General features: G+C 40.8%; 1 protein-coding gene across 6 annotated transcripts in view; it reads right to left on the minus strand.

Annotated features, from left to right (window-relative positions):
* Positions 1-25,596, minus strand: part of Dmxl2 (Dmx like 2) — a 174,092-nt gene that overhangs the window by 72,739 nt on the left and 75,757 nt on the right. For all 6 annotated transcript variants that reach the window (XM_045160206.1, XM_045160205.1, XM_045160202.1 and 3 more), the window contains 6 exons: positions 24,492-24,731; positions 22,001-22,272; positions 11,284-11,980; positions 9,847-9,968; positions 3,545-3,634; positions 1,194-1,311 (listed from right to left, as the gene is read on the minus strand). In XM_045160206.1, coding sequence (XP_045016141.1) covers positions 1,194-1,311; positions 3,545-3,634; positions 9,847-9,968; positions 11,284-11,980; positions 22,001-22,272; positions 24,492-24,731 — 1,539 coding nt within the window. The remainder of the gene's footprint in view (positions 1-1,193; positions 1,312-3,544; positions 3,635-9,846; positions 9,969-11,283; positions 11,981-22,000; positions 22,273-24,491; positions 24,732-25,596) is intronic.

The following is a 25,596-nucleotide window of genomic DNA, read 5'->3' on the forward strand; positions in this document are numbered from 1 at the left end:
GTACACACCTTTAGTTCCAGGACTTGGAAGGCTAAGGTAGGATTGCAGTGAGTTCCAGGCTAGCCCTAGCTAGAGTGAGACCCTGCCTCACAAAAAATAATTAAATGTTATCATTTTAATAGAGCATGACAGCGTTATAAATAAAAAATTACAGGGCTGAGGAGATTGCTTAGTGATTAGGGCACTTACTTGCGAAGCCTAAGGACCCAGGTTCAATTCCCCAGGACCCAAGTAAGCCAAGTGCACAAGGTGGCAAATGCATCTGGAGTTCATTTACTGCAGACAGAGGCCCTGGTGTACCCATTCTCTCTCTGACTCTTCCTCTCTCTAAAATACATTAATTATTTAAAACTAAAATATTAAAAGTTATGGGGCTGGAGAGATGGCTTAGCGATTAAGGCGCTTCCCTACAAAACCAAAGAATGTCAGTTAAATTCCCCAGTACCCACATAAGCCAGATGCACAAGGTGGTGTATGCATCTAGAGTTCATTTGCAGTGGCTGGAGGCCCTGGCGCACCCAATCTCTCTCTCTCTCTGTCTCACTCTCTCTCTCTCATTCTACCTCTTTCCCTCTCACAAATAAATAAATAAAAATATAAATATAAAAAATTAAAAGTTATAATATAAAAGAAATATTTAAAGCTAAATTATAAAATTGAAACTAAACAACATATTTTTTTTGAAAAGTCTCATTTAAAGCTATTTTCCTTTAAAAAAAGGAATAAGAACTACTACATTTCAGAATGGGAAATCGAATGATGGTTCTTTTTAACTCATATGTAAGGTATCTACTTTAACACAACTTAGTATCTTACTATGTTTATCACTGGTCTATGGCAATTTATCAGGAATTTTTAAATCCCTACTAAAATCAACTGGTTTCCTTAAGATACCACAGAGAAATTCTGCCAAGGTAATTAATTATAGCCTTGAAGCTACTTTTCAAAATAAACTTGTTTTCTTATAAAACTCTTGGCAAAAGTCTATGTTACCAGTAAACCTTCTTTCAAAATGTAACTATCATTATAAGCTTTCATCTACAAACAAGCAACCTTGACAGAATTAACTAATGAATCTGCCAGAAGTTAAGACAGTGATGTCTTCTGAAGGTCCATACCAGATGAAAGCTTGGAGGGTTGTTCTTTTATTTTAATGATTAAGGTTAGAAACCTCAGACTCATTTTAAAAGTACCTTGTGATGGCTGAAAAAATACTTCTGTTTCCCTCTTCTCCATATCTTCTTTGTGTGGTCTATATCCTATAATGAAGTCTTCTTGGAACACATGAAGTAGCTGTGTATGTGAGCCACACTACAGATAGGAAATTTTAAATATAAAAATTTATGACTTCTTTCCTACTTCCCATCCACCACCTCCCCAACACTAACAAAACATACTCTTGTTTCTATTCTTAATCTACTAACTAGAAAAAAAAAGCAACGGTTTAAAAAGAACTATTTTGCATCAGAGAAATATTGCTTTCAAAGGTACTACACTAATAGTACAGAATGTCTTAGTGAAAACAGATCATCAGGTTTGCTTCTCCAAAAAAAAAAAAAAGAAGTGTGTGGGGGGGGGGTTATTACCAAAGCACATTAAGTACATGCATAAAAATTGCCAATAAAAACACTTTGTTTTATTCCCGACTAACCTGGAATTCACTATGCAGGGTTAGGGTGGCCTCAAACTCATGGCAATCCTCCTGCCTCTGCCTACAAGTGCTGGGATTAAAGGTGTCCCACCATGCCCAGAAAAAAACATTTTAAAAATTAAAAAAAAAAAAGAAAAGAAAAAGAAAAACTACCCATAAAACAAAAAAGTAGTTAGGTGACCTCAACCATTTTCGTGACTATCTAGCAAGGGCTATGCTACTTACATATGGCTTATACCACTAATACAAAAATGAGTAATCTTTCCACTTCCACTTGAGAGCAACACCAGCAAAAATTAAAATCTCAGAAAGTTCCTCAAAATCTACCTATCTCATGAGTATTATTAAGGAGCCAGGTATGATTCCCCAGAACCACATAAGTCAGATGCATATGGTGGGACATGCACCTGGAATTAGTTTTCAGTAGCTAGAGGTCCTGGCATGCCCATTCTCATCTTCCCTGCCTACACACACACATAAATAAAAATAAAAATAAAATAAAAAGTGAAGCAAGCCATACATAGTAGTGTACACCTTTAACCTCAGTACTTGGAAGGGAGAGGTAGAAGGATTGCTATGAGTTCAGGCCAACCTGAGACTGCATAGGGAATTTCAAGTCAGCCTGGGCTAGAGCGAGACTACCTCCAAAAAATAAGTGAAGCAAGTATCTATGTTCCATTTGCAGTGGCAAGAAATCCAGGAGTATGCACACGCATGTTTGAGCTCTCACACACATATACACATGGAAATAAATTATATAATAAAATAAAGTACAACTAAGAGTTCCTAGGAGGTATCATTAGTAACTCACGTCTTTCAGACCTAGCTCTGCCATTCTGCTATGAAGAGCTGATACAGTAACTTCTCCACATAAGTAGAAATTATTACATTTTCTCCAAGCATGTAAGGCTAACTGTATATTTAGTTTGTTCTTCATTTTCTTGTTTTTAAAATGTGGGTACTTCCTTAAAACAATCTTTTAAATGTTCACATGACTGTGTTAGTTCTATCTCCTAGTCTGAGAATGTAATTTTATAAATTCATGGCAGGAAGGTCTCTCCTCTCTCAGATAGGAACTAGGGGGGAAGCTTGACTACAGCCAGGGCTATTACTATGAAGTAAAATAACTCTGAAACTACTTCCATTTTCATCTTAATGGACCTCATAAAAATACCCAACTTAGCAGGGCATGGTGGTGCATGCCTTTAAACCCAGCACTCAGGAAACGGAAGTAGGAAGATCACCATGAGTTTGAGGCCATCCTGAGAATACAGAATGAATTCCAGGTCAGCCTGACTACCTTGGAAAACCAGGGGGGCAGGGGGAAAGCCACCTGAGGCCTAGACAAGCACACACTGTACAACCTCTACCTCTATGGAATGGAAACAAGTACATAAAAGAACTCTACACTAGAGCCTCTAGGCAGCTGCACTAACAATTTCCCTCAGCATTTCAACACCAGAGTCAGAGTTTCCCTGACTGAATCAAACCTCCTTTAAACAAGAAATAAAGATATATTTTTTTCAAATGGAGATTAATAATTCCTGAATCATTGGTAGGTTTCACTTTGGGAATCAACATATGTTGGCTGTGTTTAAAAAAAAAAGAGAACTGTCATTCTGAGTCTGAAATACATCAGATGGACATAGAACACTCTGGGATAAAAAATAAATAAAGCTGGGCATGGTGGCACATGCCTTTAATCCTAGCACTTGGGAGGCAGAGGTAGGAGGATCGCTGTGAGTTCAAGGCCATTCTGAGACTACACAGTGAATTCCAGGTCAGCCTGGGCTAGAGTGAGACTCTCCCTCGAAAAACAAACAACAACAACAACAAGAAAAAAAAATACTAAATAAAGCATATTAATGTCACCAGTCACAGGCAGGTTTTTACTTGGTCAGTAATTGCATCAAGTTCAATGATGCAGCCAGGTCGAGCAGTAGACTGTTGGCTCACAATATTAAACACTTCTCCAATAAGTTTCTGTAAACAACAAAAAAAAAATGTTATATTACAACAAATTTGTGAGTCTACTATCAAAATGATATAGTACCTTGGACATTAGCCCCCACCCCCCAAATAATCACTGGTTAACAATGGCAAGTAATACATTTGAAGAAATATTTCAACTTTCTATTCTCATTTTTATTTTTAAAGTTAATTAAGTTAGACAGCTAGAGAGATTGTTTAGTGACTTAAGGTGCTTGCTTACAAAGTCCGATGTGCTGGGTTTGATTCCCCAGTACCCATGTAAAGCCAGATGTACATAGTGGCACATGTGACTAAAGTTCATTTGTAGGAAGCCCTAGGATGCTCTTTCTCTCTATTTTTCTCTCTTGCAAATAAATAAAAAAAATTTAAGCCAGGCATGTTGGTGCATGCCTTTAATCCCACCAACTGGGAGACAGAGGTAGGAGGATCACTGTGAGTTCAAGGCTACGCTGAGACTACTTATGAATTCTAGGTCAGCCTGGGCTAGAGTGAGACCCTACTTCAATATATATGTGTGTGTGTGTGTGTGTGTGTACACATATATATACACATATATATACATATATATACACACACACATACATACACATAAAGAAATTAGAAAAACTAACAATATTTACATAAATTCTATGTAACCTCAAGGCACCTAGTTGTTTTTGCAACTGAAAGACCAAGAGAAACAGTGCAAGATAATGGGAATAGGTAGAAGATAAAGAATTCATCTTGGAAATAAAATTTTAGGAGGCACCAAAAAACAATATAAATAATATTTCAACGCAATATTTTAAAAATAAAAGGTCATGTAAAAATCAGTGGATAAAAGATCAAACATTGAAGTATTTAAGTGCAAGATCTAATGACTAACCTGAAAGTGAAAAAAAAAAAAACTGTATAAACACGTTCTCATAGAGGATTTTTGGCAGGTCTCACTCTTGCCCAGGGTGGCACTGAACTCACAGTGTTCCTCCTACCTTTGTCCCTTTAGCTGGGACTAAAGGCATGCAACACCATGCCCAGCTTCTCATGTGCTTTTCTCTTTTGTTTAGTTTTTTGTGTTTTAAGGCAGGGTCTCACTCCAGCCCAGGCTGACCTGGAACTCCCTCTGTAGCTCCACCCTAGCCTCCAACTCATGGCAATCCTTCTACTTCAGCCTCCAGAGTTCTGGGATTAAGGCATGCACCACTACATCTGACTCACATATTTTTTTCCAATTTTTATTTTATTGGAGAGCGACAGGCAGAGACAGAGAGAGAATGGGCGCTCCAGGGCCTCCAGCCACTGCAAACGAACTACAGATGCCTGCACCACCTGGTGCATCTGGCTTACATGGGTACTGGGGAATCGAGCCTCAAACCAGGGGCCGTAGGCCTCACAAGTAAGCGCTTAACCACTAAGCCATCTCTCCAGCCCCTCACATATTTTTAATGGTTAATTTTTTCAAGATAATTAAAATAATTGAATATATTAAAATTAATAACATTATTTAATATCTAAGCTAATTTATACTGAAAATAAGGTTAAATCTAATTTTACATTCCTGACTTTAATTGGAGCAAAATCATCAATATTATTTTCAAAATCTATGTTTATGCTTATCATCAGAGAAGAGAACTGTCTTAGCTGGCAATGTCTAATGACCAAGTGGTGGTCATAAGTAATATGTAATAAACAACTTGCTTAAACTTTTGTAGGATGACACTATGATGTTTTAAAAGGAAATTATCAGCCGGGCATGGTGGTGCATGCCTTTAATCCCAGCACTTGGGAGGCTGAAGCAGGAGGATCACTGTGAGTTCAAGGCCACCCTGAGACTCCATAGTGAATTCCAGGTCAGTCTAGGCTAGAGTGAAACCCTACCTTGAAAAAAAAAAAAAAAAAAAAAAGGAAAGGAAATTATCAGGTTCTAGAGAGATGGCTTGGAGTTAAAGGCACCTTTTTATAAAGGCTACCAGCCCAGGGTTTAATTCCTTAGCCATCCATGTAAAACTGGATATGGATTCCTTTGCAGCAGCAAGAAACACTGGCATGCTCACACACCCACACACACACACAAATAAATATTTAAATAAATTATCAAGCCCACTTTAAAATGTGGAAAAGATTGTACTAATAAATTTTGTGAAACAATACCTAAACATAAGTTAATGTTACATATTTCTAACATTGCATGTCACTTAAAACTACTTCAGATGAAACTGTTCAATGACTTAAACTGTCAATACTTAAGAGCCAAGAAAGTAGTGGCTTTCTGAAACCAGATATATCCACATAATAAAACTTTTCTTAAAAGTTAACATAATTATGTGGAGGGAGGGGGGACTTAACATGGGATTTTTTTTATAATCATGGAAAATGCTAATAAAATTTTTTTTAAAGTTAACATAATTAGGCTGGAGAGATAGTTCAGCAGTCATAGGCACTAGCTCTAGGTTTGATTTCCCAGTATCCACATAAAGCCAGATGCAAAAAGTGGTGCACGTGTATGAAGTCTGTAATGGCAGGAGGGCCCAGTGTGCCCATACCCACTCACTCACTCTCATCCTCCCCTCAAATAAATAAATATATTTTTTAAGCTCAACATGTAAGGCCTAAGCTCATTCTATAAAGTGCTCATTGCACAAGCATGAGTTTGGATCTGTAGCACCCACGTAAAAGCCAAGTGCACTAATGTGCCTATAATCCCAGCACCGAATAAGAGGGAGGAGGGGGATCTCCAGGACCTGCTGGCTGACTAATCTAGCTACATCAGTGAGTTCCAGGTTCAATAAGAGACCCTGCCTTAAAAAAATAATGTGGCTCAAAATCAATGAATCGTTTTATAAGGTGGAGAGTAATATAGGAAAGCATTTGATGTTGACCTCTGGCCTTCCCAAGTAAACGCACCTTAATACACACAACCAAGCATACAAACACACACATATACCACGAACATGCTCAAAAACTTAAAGAATTCCATGCCATCACATCTGACCTCTCTTTGTTCTAAGTTATATAACACTTCTTGACCATACTTTTGGCAGTTACTTACATAACATATCCATACATCTCTTTATCGGTTTTTTAAAATATTTTATTTGCTTACTTGAGAGAGAGAGAGAGAGAGAGAGAGAGAGAGAGAGAGAGATCGCGAGAAAGGTAGAAAGAGAGAGGGAATGGGGGAACCAGGGGCTCTAAACCCTGTAAACAAACTCTAGACACATGTGCCACCTTATGCATCTGGCTTACGTAGACTAGGGCACTGAACCTAAGTCCTTAGGCTTCACAGGCAAATGCCTTAACCGCTGAGCCATCTCTCCAGGCCCTCTTCATCAGTTTTAAACTGGTATTTGACCATTTATTAGTAAAAATATTTTTCTTTTTTATTTTGTTTGTTTGATACAGAGTCTCATCTAGCCCAGATTGGCTTTAGAACTCACTATAAAGCCAAGGGTAGCCAGGTGTGGTGGCACATGTCTTTAATCCCAACACTCCAGAGGCAGAGATAGGAGGATTGTTGTGAATTCAAGGCCATCCTGAGAGTACATCAACATAGCTATTAATAATATCTCTTCTCAACTAAATCAAAAGTTCCTTAAAGGCAGATACTTCAAATACAGTATTTTTTTTCAATGAAAACTTTTTTTGTATTGTTGGGCTTTTTTGGTTGCTTCAAGCTAGGGTCTTACTCTAGCCCAGGCTAACCTGGCATTCACTCTGTAATCCCATGCTAGCCTTGAACTCACAGCAATCCTTCTACCTTTGCCTCCCAAGTGCTTGGATTAAAGGTGTGCGCTACCACACCAGCTAAAAAAATGAAAACATCTTCAATAGAATAGGTAGACATGTCTTCATAGGTAAATGGAAAATTCAAAGTTCAAATCTACATATTAACTAAATATATGAGCCATAGTCTAGTTATATATTACCAACATAATATAATTGCAAGACTTTTAAAAGGTCACTGTTGAAAAATTCATTTTTTCTTTGTCGTCCCCCTCTTCCCCCCGTGGTGATTTGATTCAGGTGCCCCCCATAAACTAGGTTCCCAACTGATGGATATTTGGGAATTAACTTCTCCTGGAGGCGGTGTATTGTTGGGGGTGGTCTTATGGGTATTATAGCCAGTTTCCCCTTATCAGTGCTTGGCACACTCTCCTGTTCCTGTTGTCCACCTGATGTTGGCCAGAGGGTGATGTCCACCCTCTGCTCATGTCATTATTTTCCCTGCCATCATGGAGCTTCCCCCTTGAGCCTATAAGCCAAAATGAACCTCTTTTTATCCCACAAGCTGCTCTTGGTTGGGTGATTTCTACCAGCAACGCAAACCTGAATGGAACACCCCCTTTCTCTCTGCCTCTTTCTCCCCCTGCCCTATAAACATATGCATCATATACATACGTGTGTGTGTGTGTGTGTTTGTGTGTGTGTATGCATATATATATAATTTGTTGTTATTTCTTTTCTTTCCTTTTTTGTTTGCATGTGTTTGTATATGTGAGTACAGACACAGGCATGCAATTTCAGGTATCAGTTCTTGCCTTCCACCTTGTTTGAGGCAAGGTCTCTGCATCTGCCACTACATGTGTCAGGCTAGCTGGCCTGAGAGCTTCCAGAGAATTTTGCCTCCACCTTCCATCTCACCATAGGTATGCTGGAATTACAGAAGCTCATGTTATTGCATCTGGCTTTATGTGGGTTCTGGGGATCTGAAATCAGGTACTCATGCTTGTAAGAAAAACACTTTATCCACTGAGCTGTCTGCCCAGCACAAGTTCGAATTTTCTAATGTAAACCCCCACTTTGACAAAAATACCTTAAAATCTTTCTGAGCAAAGTGAAACTAAAAGAACCAAACTAGAAAATCAAAAATATTTCAGAAAAATGATGTATTTGTTCTGTATATGTCAAATATATTTATGTATATAGTATGTACACTGAAATTTTAATTCATGTACTTAGGAATACAAATTAAGAAAAGAGTTCTGGAGAGATGGCTTAGTGGTTAAGGCGTTTGCCTGCAAAGCCAAAGGATCCTGACTCAACTCACCAGGACCAATCCATACAGAAGGGGGCAGCGCATGCATCTGGAGTTCGTTTGCAGTGGCTGGAGGCCCTGGCTTGCTTGCTCTCTCACTCTCTGTCTCTCTCTCTCCCTGCCTCCCTCTTTCTCTCTGCCTCTTTCTCTCAAATAAATAAATAAAATTTAGAAGAAAGAAAGAAAGAAGGAAGGAAGGTAGGAAAGAGGGAGAGAAAGAAAGAATTGTTCTCAGCCTCCCACACCCACCCACCCCCCAGCCCTGAGCAGGAGGGTAGCCGCTGGCAGGCTGGCTGTCTGCTCATGGGGCTGCCAACCAGCATTAGTAGGTGTAGAAGGTAGCATCATCTGGAGGGGCCAGTGGTGGGCAGTGAGTGCACTGGGCCATGGAGGCGGAGGGCCAAAAGAAAAAAGTTCTGTCAAATATGTGTGTGTTACAGAGAACACTCATCTCCTACCAAACCAGAGAGCCAGAGACACAGAGGCCCCCAGACCTCATCACTGAAGCAGACCTAAAACAAACCCAACATGGCTCAGGGGAATTTGCGGAAGAGGGGCAGAAAGATTGTTAGAGCCACAAATTAGGTCATTGTGCACAGAGACACTGCCTTTTACCCATAACTGATGGCTAACCCCACAATGCATGACCCATATTTCCCAACAAGGAGGGTCCCTGCAGAGGGGGGAGGACAGGGAGGAAGCTAACGATGGTACCAACATGACGGTATACACACTGTGTATGTAACATATGAGAAAAACTGTCCTCTCATTTTCACAATTAGCACAGCTTGCTTCTCATTCTACTAAAAAAACTTTTGAAAGAAACAATGTCAAAGCAAATGCAAAATAAATATGCACAATGTATTTAAAAAAAATTGTGTGTGTGTGTGTGTGTGTGTGTGTTATATGTATGTAGCCAAAAACATTCTCAGCCAGATGTGGTAGCATATGCTTATAATCCCAGCCCTCGAGAGGCTGAGGTAGGAGGATCACCAGGAGTGCCAGGCCAGCTTGTAGCTACAGAGTGAGTACCTGGTCAGCTTGGACAAGAGTAAGACCCTGCCTTGCAAAAAAAAAAAAAAGATATATATATATATTTTCTCATTCCCTAAACACTAACAAATAATGATCTTAGACAAAGTAAAAAGGACTGCCTGATTAGCTTAGAAAAAGACCTGAAAATACTTACAGAAGCTTCTGGGTCTGACAATTCATCCAATAGTTTCCTTGCATCTACCACAGCTTGATAGAGTCTCAGATTTTTGCCATCAGAAGCAACAAAGCAAGCACTTGCAGAATTGCAATAGGTTCCTGGGAAAAGAAGATAAAGACTTTTGAGTTATAGTGGGTTGTTTTATTATTGACTAAAACCTATGAAACAAATATTCTCTTTTTAGGCATAACTACTGTGGTAGTTTTAATGTATGTCTCCCATAGATTCAGGTGTTTTATTAAAGCTTGTAAGTTGGATTTCCACCTCCTGGTTGGAAGAAGTATCTTTGGGAGTGGGGGAATCCTGGGTCCAGCCCTATGGTGTGCTTAGAAGTAGGTCTGATCTACAGCCTAAAGGTGTACAGAGAGATTTTAAGTCCCAGCTGTGCCGGCCTGTGGTGCTGGCAAATTGCTGGTAGCTCTCTGCTTGCATTAGGAATGGAGCAGCTTTTTATGACGCATGGTGGAGCTTCCCCTGGACCTGTGAGCCTGAAATAAGCCCTTCCTCCCATACACTGTGTCTGGTTTGGATGTTCCTCCCAGCAACATGGAGCTGACTACAACTATGGTCCAGAATCATAATTAAGCAGACACAAGTTATAGAAATAACTTACTAACCAAAAATTCAGCAGAAAAACAGATTATGAGAGGGAAAACATTTAAATAATCTTAAAATTCTAACAATAACCATATACCCACATTTTGACTGCCTATTAAAAAGGCTCTTGACAGGTATGGTAGTGCATGCCTTCAATCCCAGCCTTTGGGAGACAGAGATAGGAGGATTGCAGAGAGTTTGAGGCCACTGTGAAACAATATAATGAATACCAGGTCAGCCTGGGCTAGAGCAAGACCTTACCTCAAAAAAGTGGTCTTAATAATGACAACTATAAGCCATTTTGTCAACCCAAGCATGGTGGTCCATTCCTATAGTCTTACAGCTTGGGTGGTAGAAGCAGTAAGAGCCAGCCCCAGGGCTCAGGAAACAAGAGTAATGAGATTGCAACAGGTTCAAGTCCGGCATGACCGACACAGCAATGCCAGGCTAGCCAGGATGACATAGCAAAATATTATCTCAAAACTCAGAATAGAGGCTGGGAAGATCGCTCCGTGGTTAAACATGCTTGTTTACAAAGCTTTCCTAGCCCTAGTTCAATCTCCAAGCCACCCACATAAGCCAGACACAAAAATGTGACACAAATCTCTGGCATTCATTTGCAGGTTAAGAAGCCCTCTGATGCAAATAAATAAAATTATTTAAAATTTTTAAATAAATAAATAAAACAAATAAATAAAATTAAATAAAACAAATAAATAAAATTATTTAAAATTTTTAAATAAAAAGATAAACCATTTTGTGTATAACAATAGCTTTCAAGCTTATATTAATTTCACAATTACAATTAACACTTACCAAGACAATAACTGGGAATAAGAGTTGGAAGCCATGCCACATTAGAAAAGGCTGAGGTATGTAAAGAGTTAATTCGTGCCAATTCTGATACTCCTCCCGTGTATGACAAAGGTCCTATTGGGTCTACACGCCATAGAATAAGTTCACTGTAGATTGCATTTGGGTCATGAAATGTGCGGGTTGCTGCATTTCTAAGAGGTTGTTTTGACGAACCTTTTGTATGTTTTAAGGGATCTATTAATCTATTTAATTTACTGACTGAGTCCCACTGACAATCAGATTCAGGAGTCAATAGAGCATTATGATGGGAGGATGTCAGTAACAGTGGCAAAACAGAATGGCATGCCAAGTCATTGAGGTGGAATCGATGGCCACAGTATCTAAATTTGTGGGACACAGTTAGGACAGTGGTAAAGGCAGATTTATCAGCAAAAGTAACTGCCCACTGATTCAAAGACCCATCTATGTGTTTAGACACCATCATTACTGTGGGAGCTAAGATGTTCATATCTGAACTGTGTGACCTAAAGTGTGGTTGTGATCCATGAGGGCTGTGTACAGGCATCAGCTTGTGGTATAACAAAGTACAGTAGGAATCTTTCGTAGCATTTATGCAGGCATACATCATGATATTTTTACTAAGTGAGCTTGCATCACCAGAGGGAAATGCAACAGGAATCCGAGAAGAAAAAGAAACCTGAAAACATAAATACATGATTCAGTGTAAGGAGTTTGCCTTCTCTCATAAATAATATTTTATATCAATTCATTTTCAAAATTCCCAATCTTAACTTCCTAGAAAAGAATAATCATTTTCAACCTCTGCAAGGTTGAATTCCTTTCTTATAATTATATAATATGTCACCATTCATGTCCCAAGAGTGAAGAAAATAAAAATTTCAAACACCTTACTTATATATCAAAAGAACCACAGTCATGGATTCAAATTATAATAAGGCTGAGAAAGATAACATATGAAAGTAGTATAAATTAGCTATAAAACTGAAGGTAAGGAACAGGAGAGATAGCCCAGCTGTTAAGGTGCTAGCATGCAAAGCCTAACAACCCAGGTTTAATTCCTCAGTATCCAGGTAAAGCCAGATGCAGAGTGGCACATGCATCTTGTGTTTGTTTGCAGTGGCCAAAGGCCCTGGCATGGCCATTCATATTCTCATTCATCTATCTTCCTTCTTTCCCTCCCACCTTCCCTCTCTCCCTCTTGTTCCCTCCCCTCTATTAAAAATAAATAATTTTTTGAAATAAATAAAGAATTTTATTTTAACCTTTAATAATTTAAGAATTTTACTTTAATGCCAGCACTCAGATCACCCTGAGTTCAAGGCCACCCTGAGACTACATAGTGAATAATTCCAGGTTAGCCTGGACTAGAGTAAGACCCTCCCTTGAATAAAAACAAGAAAAAAAGAAAAGATTACTTAGGGCTAAGTAAATGGCTTAGCCAAAGGACCCAGTCTTGATTCCCCAGTTCCAGATGTACAAGGTGGCACATGCATCCTGAGTTTGTTTGTAGTGGCTGGAGGCCCTGGCATGCCCATTCTCGTTTCTCTTTCTCTCCCCCCCACTCTCTTCTTGCAAATAATAAATAAAATTACATATATACATATATGTATATATTGGTTTTTCAAGGTAGTAGGGTTTCATTCTAGCCCAGGGTGACCTGGAATTCACTATGTAATCTCAGGATGGCCTTGAACTCATAGTGATTCTCCTACCTCTGCCTCCCAAGTGCTGGGATTAAAGGTGTGCACCACCATGCCTGGCATGAAAATATTAAAAAAAAAAAAAGAATAGTTAGCTGGTTCATATCTCAGTATCTTCATTCATGAAGTTGGGACATTGGTAGTACTTACCTCATAAAATCATTGGGAAAGCTATGTGAGATAAACTTAGTTTAATGCCTGGACTAAGGAAATCTACAAGTACTAGGGTATTAAGTAAGATGTCCAAGACCACATAGCTAGGCAGTGGGTGTCTAGAGTTTAACTGCTTTTCTGACTCCAAAATCTCAGCTCTGAACTAGTGCTTTAGGGAATAATTGCTACCAGTGATTTTTTAAAAAAAAATAAATATTTTTTTTTAAACTGAAGATTAGCTGGATATGGTGGTGCATACATATATTTCAGCACTTTGAAGGTAGAGGCAGAAGATTCAGCTCAATTAAGGTTGAGTTGAGCCACAAGGTGAGTTGAAACCCAGCCTGGCTATAGGAGACAAGTTCTCATAAATAACTAAATAAGCTGAATATATTTTCATGGTGTTTTCTTAATTTTATGAACAATAGTATAAGCTGGACATGGTGATGCACACCTGTAATCACAGTACTTGGGAGGCAGATGTTGGAGGCTCACTGTGAGTTTGAGGCTGGCCTGCAACTAGAGTAAGTTCCAGGTCAACCTGAGTTAGAGTGATACCCTACCATGGAAAAAAAAAGTATAAATTTGTGCTGGAGAGATGGCTTAGTGGTTAAGCGCTTGCCAATGAAGCCTAAAGACCTCGGTTTGAAGCTCGATTCCCCAGGACCCACGTTAGCCAGATGCACAAGGGGGCGCACGCATCTGGAGTCCGTTTGCAGTGGCTGGAAGCCCTGGCATGCCCATTCTCTCTCCCTCCCTCCCTCTCTCTCTCTCTCTCTCTCTCTCTCTCTCTCTCTCTCTCTCTCTCCCTCCCTCTCTCTGTCTGTCACTCTCAAATAAATAAATAAACCAAAAAAAGGATAAATTCCCACAAAAATCAACATATAAACAGTCAAACATTCAGTGTTTCCAAAACAACCCTAAAATTCACTTTCTTTGAACTAACTGGGTTTACAAAACGTATGGTCAGTGATCCTCTTTGGAAGCAAGAACAAGTATTCTTTCTCAATTACTTATCACAAACAAAACTGGGAGCTGGAGAGATGGCTCAATGGTTAACAGTGTTTGCTTGCAAAGCCTGATGGCCCTGGTTTGATTCCCTAGTACCCACATAAAGCTAGATGCACAAAGTGGCACATGCACATGAAGTTTGTTTGCAGCAACAGGAGACCCTAGCATACCCATTCTTTCTCTCTCCCCCTCCCCCTCCTCTTTCTATCTCTCTCTCTCTTCCTCTCTTCCCCCGCCCTCTCTCTCTCTCTCATGTAAGCACTAAATAAATAGTTTACAGAGATGGTTTAGTGGTTAAGGTGCTTGCCTGCAAAGCCAAGGCCCCAGGCCCCATGTAAGCCAGATGCACAAGGTGGTACATGCATTTGGAGTACATCTGCAGTGGCTGGTGGCCCTGGCGTACCCATTTATCCCTCCCCCCTTTCTCTATCTGCCTCTTTCTCTCTCAAATAAGTAAAATATTTTTTAATTGTAACAACAGCTAAGAAATACATCTGTACTATTATCAAAATTAAATGCTGGGTATGTATTCTTGATAATTGTACTAATGTCTCATCTGCTTTACAAGATCTACAAAACTGGCATACACCATGCCAGACACCATCATCTCATTTGGTGAACAGCTTTATAAATGGATTTCTTGATCTTCATGGTGAAAAAGAATTATGCCTATTTAATTTCTGGTAATAGTCGCTCTGTTAATTTTTAGGCCTTGTGTACTCAGTTGCTGTTTTAATTTTATCTCCTCTTTGCTTACAGTCAGCCCACACACAGATGGTCTTGTGACAATCTTAACTCCATCTACCTGGGTCTGCTTGGTCACTGTCCAAGGCCTAAAAGTGCCCACTTCTCCCCAGCTTCTTTCTCTTAGTCTTTCTCACCAACATATTTATCTAAGATAGTTTTTCTTCATTATACCAATGTACTTTCAGGGTCCCTTATATAGACGCAAAGGAGCGGTCACCGAACAGACACACCCTAAGACTCCACTCAGCTCAAAGAAGCCATCAGTTTTCACGCCAATTCCTTCAGAGCAAGGTTGAAGGTAGTTTAGGGGTGACAGTGCCCTTGTAAGTTAAAGCAGGGAATGTCCTTGAGCCTGCCCTTGCTTGCAGTCTTCACTCTGCTAGAGGTCAGAGAAGGGTCTGGTTTCTCCTTATCTCTTGCTGCCTAAAGGAGTTTCCTAGATATTTTTCTTTAAACTCAGCTGGAATCCCTCTCTAAAGAGGAGTTTACCTTTCCTAAATTAAAATTCCTGCAAGGGGGCTGTGGAGATAGCTTAGCAGTTAAGGAGCTTGCCTGCAAAGCCTAAGGACCCAGGTTCTATTCCTCAGTACCCATGTAAGCCAGATGTACAAGATGGCACATGTGTCTGGAGTTCGTTTGCAGTGACTGAAGGTCCTGGTGCACCCATATTCATATTCTCTCTCTCTCTCATAAGTAAATAAATAAAATAGCAGAAGATTTCTGTGGGCTAGAACAAGAACCTACCTTGAAAAACCAAAAATAAATAAAGACAGACTCCTGGAAGGATTAAACCTGAACCTGGTGTCGTGACTAGTTTAACTCTCAGCCCCCAGTTAGAACATATAAATGACCCCAATTTGGGTCTCTAGGTGGGCTTTATCCTACTCCTGCCATCTCATGGGCAGGAGATCTCTGTACACTTTCCTCTTTCCTTCTCTTAAACTGTTGGGCCCTTAAAGGCCCAGGCGTGAGGCCTAGTGGAACTTCCTGAGCCTAGCTAAAGTTTGGTGACCTGTCTCTGGCCAGCTATGACTCAGCAGGATGCCTAAGGGCTTCTGGCCTGCTACTTCCTCGTGGTAATTGTAATTACCATTTCAATAGTTAAAGTTTACTATTGGCCCTTACCTCTTCTCCCACCCTAAAATCCCCGCCTTCATCCCCAACCTGATATAGGCAACTGCTCAGAGTAATAAAGCGAGTTGTTCCTGCATTGCAAAGACTCCCGACTCAGTGTAGTTTTTCTCCGGTGGCCAGGAGAGGTTTCTGAGTCGTCCGACGCTCATCATCCCCTCAACCCCTAGGGAGGAACCAGCAGGCCTGGTCCTTCCCTCGGCACTACCTGTGCGGGAAGGAGCCCCGCATCTGGCGCCCAACATGGGGCTCTGGGACCCCGACAGACTAGTGCACCCCGTGAGAGGCAGTCGTTGAGGAGGTAATCGGTGTTTGCGGGTGAGCGTACCCTCATAAGTTATGAGGTAGTCTTCCTATTTACTGCACTAAACTTTGCTTCTATAACCTGTACTTACTTGTCGATGTCTCTTCGTTCCCTTTCTCTTCCCTTCACCTTCAGTTTGCCGGCAGCTTTTGTATTTCTAAAGGCTCGTGCTTCTCTCTCTCTCTGCTTGGGCCTGGGAAGGCAGGCCAGCTTTTTCTGCCATTATGGAACTTCCCCTCGATCTGTAAGCTTCAGTAAATATTCCTTCCTCCAAAACTGTACCTGGTCTGGAAGTTTATCTCAACAAACCTAAAGCTGTCTAATGAGCTAAGATTAACTTGACCATGTGGATGTTAATCTTTTGGAACCTTTATTTTAAAGAAATAGACATAAACTTAATGCTTACAACTAAATGTGTCTTCTGGAGTGATAAGCCAAATTTTATGGACTATTCAGGTGAAAATTTAAAAATTCTAAGTACAGACAGCATTAAACTTCGAGGCTTAGCTTATAAGCTTTCTAAGAGGAAAAAAAGACTACAGGGAACTTCGTTGGAACTGGGCTACTGGCATAAGGGCTGGCTACGGCCTGCTGCCCAGGCAAAAAGATTTTAATCAAGGTTAAATTTGTAATAGACTGATATGCTTTGCTAGAGATATTGGATTAAAAAAAATAAAGATTTGTTTTTTCTTTGTTTTGGTTTTTCGAGGTAGGATTTCACTCTAGCCCAGGCTGACCTGGAATTCCCTAAGAAGCCTCAGGGTGGCCTGAAACTCATGGTAATCCTCCTACCTCCACCTCCCGAGTGCTGGGATTAAAGGCATACACCACCACGCCCAGCTGAGATTTAAGATTTTAATCTAAAACACCTCAAGCAAGTTACAGGCACTGAGACTAATTTTAGGTTATGACGGTTCAATTTACATTGTTTTAGTCTCTCTTTGCTATGCCTTATACCAGTTAAAAAATGTTTACTCTGTGCCTTTATATGTTAAGTGTTTAACTTGTTTAATTTTACAAATCTCAATATCTTAAATTGGTCAAGACTGTGGAGACCTTTAAAATTAAACTGAGTACAGTTTATAATATATGATAGTTATAAATCTATTGGGAGCCAGGGGCAAAATTTGGTAATTTAAATAGATGGCCCCCCTCTTGGCAGCCTGTGCCTGACCCTCCCCTACTGGGAAATGGCAGACAATCCACCTTCTAGGAGACTGCCACGTGGCCCCCTTGGACTGACCCAGGTGGAGACAAGGAAAACGTCCGCCCTCTCGTGGTGACTGGGCTCACCGCTAACTTACTAGGGCAAGACATCCTTGGAGATGCCGAGGCTTTCATCACTACTGATCATAAGGCCTTTTATAATGATTTGTTAAATAAAAAAACAAAATATATCAACAATGGTTTAAGGAAGGGAGGGAATGTCATCCTAATTACTCCAATGAATACCCCCAATTCTAAGGGCCACTGCCAAGCCCCCCCCAGTTAAAATCCAGTGGAGACTGGGGGACCCTATATGGGTTGAGCAGTGGCCTCTCCCTTCTTCTAAGTTACACCAACTCCACATACTTACTGATCAACAGTTGGAGGCCGGACATATCCGTCCCTCCACTAGTCCCTGGAACTCTCCTGTCTTTGTCATAAAAAAGCCTAATGGGTCCTGGAGATTTTTACATGATTTAAGAAAGATCAATGAACGCATGATCCCCTTTGGAACCCCCCAGAGGGGACTTCCATGGATCCCAGCTATTCCCAATATATACCATATTACTATCATTGACATTAAAGATTGCTTCTTCTCTATCCCTCTCCATTCAGGAGACATGGAAAAATTTGCATTCTCTGTACCCGCTATTAACTTTTGTGGCCCAGATAGGAGATTTGAATGGACTGTCTTACCTCAGGGCATGGCTAACAGCCCACCCATTTGTCAATATTACCTGTCATCCATTTTCTCTTCTCTTTTCAATCTCCCCAATACCCTGTTTTATATCTACATGGATGATATTATTCTTGGGTGCCTAGATTCCTCCACACTCTAGGACCTTACCCATCAATGTCTAACTATCCTTCATACTCACGGCTTTAAAGTAGCTCCTGAAAAAGTTCAAACTGTGCCTCCCTTTAAGATCTTGGGCTCGAACCTTACTCTAGATACAGTTTCACCTGTTAAACCACAACTTTATATTCAGGATTCTTACACCTTGCCTCAACTCCAGAAGCTCTTGGGAGAAATTAACTGGATGAGGCCTTGGATACCCATAACTACTGAAGAGCTGTCCCCTTTGTTTGACCTCCTAAAGGATCTTAACTTCTCCTCTCAGGTAATTTTGTCCCCTTGTCATCAAGAAATTTTTTATAAGGTACAACAGGCTATAAATACTGCGACCTTAAAGAGGTTCAATCCTAATTTGCCCATCTCCCTCTACATTTTCTCTGGGGAAACATTATGTACTGCCCTGTTGGCCCAGGAAGGTGAGCCCATCCAATGGATCCACCTCTCAATCGGTGGGATCCCCAGAGTTTATTCTATAACCAACCAGGTTGCTGATTGCATTATCAAGGGCAGAGACACCTCTGTCCGGTTGTTTGGCACCAAACCTCACCTTATTGTCACTCCCTTTAAGATAACTGATTTCACCTGGCTTCAGAGAAATAATAACAGAGTTGCTATGGCTCTCGAGGGGTTTCTAGGTAAAATTGATTGCCATTATGGCCCCCACAAATGGATGAGTTCTTTCTCCAGGTTAGAATGGAAGCCCCCCAGGCTTTTTCTGTCTCAACCTAACCCTGACTTTCTTACCGTGTTTACCGATGGAGGGCGCCTGGGGGCTTCCCTAGTCATTTACCCTCCTTTAAAACAGGAAAAAGAGCCTATCCCCATAAAGTCACTCTCCCATGAGGTTGAGGGGTCAGCACAATTCAAAGAACTATTTGCTGTCGTTCTAGCTTTAGACACTATTCAAGAGCCATTTAACTTATTTTCTGACAGCCTTTATGTTGTTAATTTATTACCCAACCTGGTTGAGGCCCATATTAGATTGGACTCCAACCCTATATCTCCTTTGATGATTCAAGCTCGTTCCCTACTCAAACAAAGAATCAATCCCATTTTTCTTCAACATCTCAGGGGTCATCAAAACTTACCGGGATTTCTCTCTCAAGGAAACAATTTGACTGATAAAATGGCTTCTATGCCTCAATGTAATACTATTACAGAAGCTACATGCTTCCACTTATTGACCCATGTCAACTGGAGAGGTCTCAAGCACAGGTTTCCACAGGTACCAGTCAAGAACCTTAAAAAAATTGTCCGGACTTGTAAGTCCTGTCAGCCTTTCCTCCAAGTACCCCCCTTCAAAATACAGGAAGCAATCCTCGAGGGCTCCGCCCTAATCATCTTTGGCAAATTGATGTCACACACTATTCTCCATTTGGACAGCTTAAATATATCTTTCTTTCAGTCGATACCTTCTCCCGCGCCTGCTGGGCATCAGCACATGCCGGGGAAAAATCTAAACATGCCATTAGTCATATGCTTCAATGTTTTGCCACTCTTGAGCTACCTGATCAAATAAAAACAGATAATGGCCCCTGCTTCATAAGCAAGGCCTTTATAGATTTTCTCCAGACGTGGAAAATTTCACATTCCACAGGCATCCCATACAACCCCCAGGGCCAAGCTATAGTTGAAAGATATAATCAAACTCTCAAGTCTCAATTACAAAAACAAAAGGGGGAGTCCTTACCCCCACATAACCAACTACCCTAAACACTTTAAACTTTTCTAAAGAAAATAAACAATTATCCCCTTTTCAAAAACATTGGTCCTCATCTGTTACCTACAGTTCTATCTGGGTAAGATGGAGAGACCCATTGACTGGGGCCTGGAGAAGGCCTGATCCGCTCCTCACAGCAGAGAGAGGGTTTGGATGTGTCTTCCCTCAAGATGAAAAAAGACCCATTTGGGTACCAGCGAGGGACCTAAAATATTTGTCTGAACAAGGGGACACTGACAATCACTTCTCTAGGGAGTGTCCCACCCCTGAGGACTGTTCCTAAAATGGTCCTTTACCCTGCTAAATTAAATAACTCCCTCCCTTGTGGAGGATTGCTGGCTTTGCCTCCAATCTGGGCCTCTCTGGCTGATTGCAGTACAGTTGTCCATACGACCTTAAAAAGCTGCTCAGCCACCTTCCCCATCCCCGTCCAGCTTTTCCCAATGTTTCCTCTGGGCATTTGGGCCCTTTCTTCTCCTAATAATTCCAGTATAGATGTGAGATACATTCATATTTCCTTCTGTAATTTTAACAAAACTGAGCCCAGTGCTCAATGCTGCCCGCCTTCTGGATGGCTTATGTTTGCAGAGGCAAAATGGCCTGTAACTTTCTGCCCAACAATTGGATGGGCCCTTGTGCCCCAGCCACCTTAATCCCAGATGTAGATATCATTCCTGGAAGCTAGATTCCTTGGCTAAGGTAGTCCTACAAAACAGGAGAGGACTAGACCTACTAACAGCCGAAAAGAGAGGCATATGTTTGTTTTTACAGGAAAAATGCTGCTTTTATGCCAGTAAATCGGGAATCGTCCAGGACAAGATTAAGAGGCTCCAGGAAGACATGGAGAGGAGGCGACGGGACCCCCAAGACAACCTGCTACAGACGGGCTTACATGACTTCTTACCCTACATCCTCCCTCTACCTGAACCCCTCCCCATCCTTCTCCTCCTTCTTCTTCCCCTTCTTCTCCTTCTCCTTCTTCTCCTTCCCCTCCTCCTTATCCTCACTGTTGGGCCTTGTGTAATTAACAAAATTATACAATTTATTTACCAGCGGCTAGAGGTAATAAAACCTCATCAGGTCGAGATATCACAGGCTGACAACTCAGAAATTAAGTTCCTCAGATGACCCACTACCACCTCCCCTGCCCTCCATGTGACCAACGACGGGTAAGATCCCCCGGGGGGACAACCTAAGACAGGCCGTGGAGTGGCTCAGTGAGCTCAACACCTGGTACTCAATGACGGGTAAGATCCCCAGAGAGGGACAACCTAAGACAGGGGCCACGGTGACTAATGCTCTTACAAAAACAAAAGGGGGAGATGTTGGGCCCTTAAAGGCCCAGGCGTGAGGCCTAGTGGAACTTCCTGAGCCTAGCTAAAGTTTGGTGACCTGTCTCTGGCCAGCTATGACTCAGCAGGATGCCTAAGGGCTTCTGGCCTGCTACTTCCTCGTGGTAATTGTAATTACCATTTCAATAGTTAAAGTTTACTATTGGCCCTTACCTCTTCTCCCACCCTAAAATCCCCGCCTTCATCCCCAACCTGATATAGGCAACTGCTCAGAGTAATAAAGCGAGTTGTTCCTGCATTGCAAAGACTCCCGACTCAGTGTGGTTTTTCTCCAGTGGCCAGGAGAGGTTTCTGAGTCGTCCAACGCTCATCATCCCCTCAACCCCTAGGGAGGAACCAGCAGGCCTGGTCCTTCCCTCGGCACTACCTGTGCGGGAAGGAGCCCCGCATTAAACTAATAAAAATCTCTCTACACTGTAAATTTTTAAAAAGATTGTTTAGTAATTCTGAAAATTTGTGAGTCCTACATAACATCTATTTAATAATTAATACATTTTATTCACTGGGAAAAGATACCTGAACTTGTCGAAATATTCCAGGATTATATTCATCCAAGTACTTCACGTGCCACACTAGAAAGGTGCCATCTACAGGGTGTATGGTGAACAGCATGTCAGGGTTCTTACTCCACTCTGCCAGCAGCATTTCAATCTTGCGATCCAGCAGGACTGTAGGCAATGGTATTGGGATGCTAGGGCGTGAACAAGTTCTAGGACTTCCCTCTCTTTCTCCATCTTCATGTTCTGATGATCCTGTACCTGCCTCAGATTCTCTATCCAGGGATAATTCTGAATCAGAAAATATACTTATGAGAATATGTATTAAATAATACTATGAAAAATTCCTTTTAGAGACTTTTCCAATTTATATGCTACAAAAACTATTTTCTTCTCTGAATTGAAAATTACTGCTTAGTATTTTTAGAAAAGTCAAAATTTTTACTCATGTTTCATTATGACAATTAGCAAAAACAGTCCTCCAAAAATAATATGGCTTCCAGAGCTAGAGAGATGGCTTAGCAGTTAAGGCACTTGCCTGTGAAGTGTAAGGACCCATGTTCAATTCTCCAGGTCCCACGTAAGCCACACGCACAAGGTGACGCAAACACGCAAGGTCACACATGTGCAAAAGGTGGCATACACGTCTGGAGTTCAATTACAGTGGCTGGAGGCCCTGGCATGCCAATTCTCCTTCTCTTTTGCACACACATGCACACGTACACTCTCACATTTAAAAAAGCTAGTCTGCTGGGCATGGTGGCGCACACCTTTAATCCCAGTACTCGGGAAGCAAAGGTAGGAGGATCACCATGAGTTTGAAGCCACCCTGACACTACATAGTGAATTCCAGTCAGCCTGAGCCAGAGTGAGAGCCTACCTCAAAAAAAAAAAAGAATATGGCTTCCAAAGTATGCATTACTCAAATTAATGACAAAATTGTATACAGAGGGAGTTTGCCTGGCATACTGGTACAAATTTATAATCCCACCTTCTCCAAAAGCATGAGGATCACAAGTTTGGGGCCAGTTTGGAAATGTAGCAAAACCCTGTCTCAAAATTAAGAACTAGGAGCCAGGCAGGTCAGTCACGCCTTTAATCCCAGCACTCAGAAGACAGAGGTAGGAGGATCACTGTGAGTTCAAGCCAGCCTCAGACTACACAGTGAATTCCAGGTTAGCCTAGGCTACAGCAAGACCCTACCTCAAAAACATAAAAAATAAAAAACAATTGATGTAGGGTAGATTTGAAAAGGGACGAAAGAGGGGGATTATCATAGCATATTGTCTATAATTATGGAAGCTGCTGGGCATAGTGGTGCAGACTTTCAATCCCAGCACTTGAGAGGCTGAAGTAAAAGGATCACTGTGAGTTCCAGGCAAGCCTAAGACTATATAATGAATTCCAGGTCAACTTGGGCTAAAGCAAGACCTTACCTGTAAGAAAAAAAAAAGAAATAAGAAAGAAAGAAAGAAAGAAAGAAAGAAAGAAAGAAAGAAAGAAAGAAAGAAAAAGAAACCTAATGGAAGCTGTCAATAAAAAGTTTTAAAAGGACTGGTGAGATGGCTAGTAGTTAAGGCACTTGTCTGCAAAACCAAAGGACCCAGGGTCAATTCCCCAGGACCCACATAAGCAAAATGCACAAGGTGGCACACATGTCTGGAGTTCATTTACAGTGGTTGGAGGCCCTGGCATGCCCATTCTCTTTCTATCTGCCTCTTTCTCTCTCCTTCTCAAATAAATATGTTTTAAAAATAAATAAATAAATATTAGGGCTAGAAAGGGTTTAGTGGTTAAGGCACTTGCCTAGGAAGGCTAAGGACCCAGGTTCGATTCTCCAGGTCCCATGAAAGCCAGATGCATATGGTGGCACATGCATCTGGAGTTCATTTGCAGTGGCTAAAGGCCCTGGCATGCCCATTCTCCCTCTCCCTCTCTCTGTCTATAATAAATAAATAAATAATTTTTAAAAATAGATGTTTAAAAAGAAACAAGGGTTAGAGATAGTGCTCAGTGATCAAGATGCTTGCCTGCAAAGCCTAACAATTGGGGTTTAATTTCTCAGTACCCACATAAATCCAGATGCACAAAGTGGTGCATGCATCTGGAGTTCATTTGCAGTGGCTAGAGGCCCTGGTGTGCCCATTCTCTCTGTCTGTCTCTCTCACTCTCTCTCTCTGCTTATAAATAAATTTAAAAGAGAGAGAGGGAGAGCGAGAGAGACAGTTTAGCAGTTAAGGTATTTGCCTACAAAGCCAACGGACCCTGATTCGACTATCCAGGACCCATGTAAGCCAGATGCACTAGGGGGTTAGGGTTAGGGTTAGTTCATTTGCAATGGTTGGTGATAATAAATATATCATAAATAAATTATAAAATATAAACATAAATATACTTTATATTTAATTATATTTATATAAATATAAAATAATAAATAAATATATTTTTAAAGAAATGGTACCACAGAAAGTTGTTATATTTAGAGAAAAAATTAAATACAGGATACACACCATGGTCTAATTTCCTATGAAAACCCCTCTCTCTTTCCTCTTGTGAGCCGTCTTCATCTTCTCTATCTGCATCATCACTTATATGATCTAATTGTTTTTCAGAAAGTTTTCGTAATTGGTGCATAAATATTTCAATAGACGATGTAAAATGAAATTCCTTGTTGTTTAACCAATGAACTACAAAACCCCCATTTCCATCATCAATGTTAAATGCAGTGCCAACCAGGACATTTGGAATATCTGTGGAAACAAAAAAGATTATATTTTAGTATGATGTTTTGGTATTTTTAGCTAAATAACTTTAAATATGAACTGGATAGCAGATGCTATGGAAATCTGTAAGTGCTGGGCATGGTAGCACATGCCTTTAATCCCAGCATTTAGGAGGCAGAGGTAGGAGAATCACCGTGAGTTCAAGGCCAGCCTGAGACTATATTGTGAATTTCAGATCAGCCTGGGCTAGAGATAGACCTATAAAACAAAGGAAAGAAGAAAAAAAAAAAAAAAGAAGATCAAATTTGTAACCAATTCCATAGATCATAACTATATTGTGATTCTGTAAGGATTTCCTTCTGCTTAATGGATACTAGATATGCAGCCTCACAGATGTGTACATAAGATCACACGAATGCACATAAGTACACATAAACAGAAGAAGCAACTGCATAAAATGTTAAGGATTGGAGCTAAGTGGAAGATATCAAACTATTCACTGTGTTACTCATCCAACTTTTCTGAATATTTGAAACTTTCCTTACAGTTGGAAAAATAATGCAAATAAAGAAAATAAAATAAAAGAATACAGCTGGGCCATGGTAGCACATGCCTTTAATCTCAACATTTGAGAGGCAAGGGTAGGAAGACAGCTGCGAGTTCAAGTCCAGCCTGGGATAAAGACTGAGTTCCAGGTCAACCTGGGCTAGAGTGAGAGCCTACCTCAAAAAAAGAAAAAAGAAAAGATGGGCTGGAGAGATGGCTTAGTGGTTAAGTGCTTGCCTGCCAAAGGACCCAGATTCAATTCCCCAGGACCCACGTAAGCCAGATGCACAAGGTGGAGCATGCATCTGGACTTCATTTACAATGGCTGAAGGCACTGGCTCGCCCT

Source organism: Jaculus jaculus, chromosome 10, assembly GCF_020740685.1.
Source record: "Jaculus jaculus isolate mJacJac1 chromosome 10, mJacJac1.mat.Y.cur, whole genome shotgun sequence".
In the NCBI taxonomy this organism is placed as follows: domain Eukaryota; kingdom Metazoa; phylum Chordata; class Mammalia; order Rodentia; family Dipodidae; genus Jaculus; species Jaculus jaculus.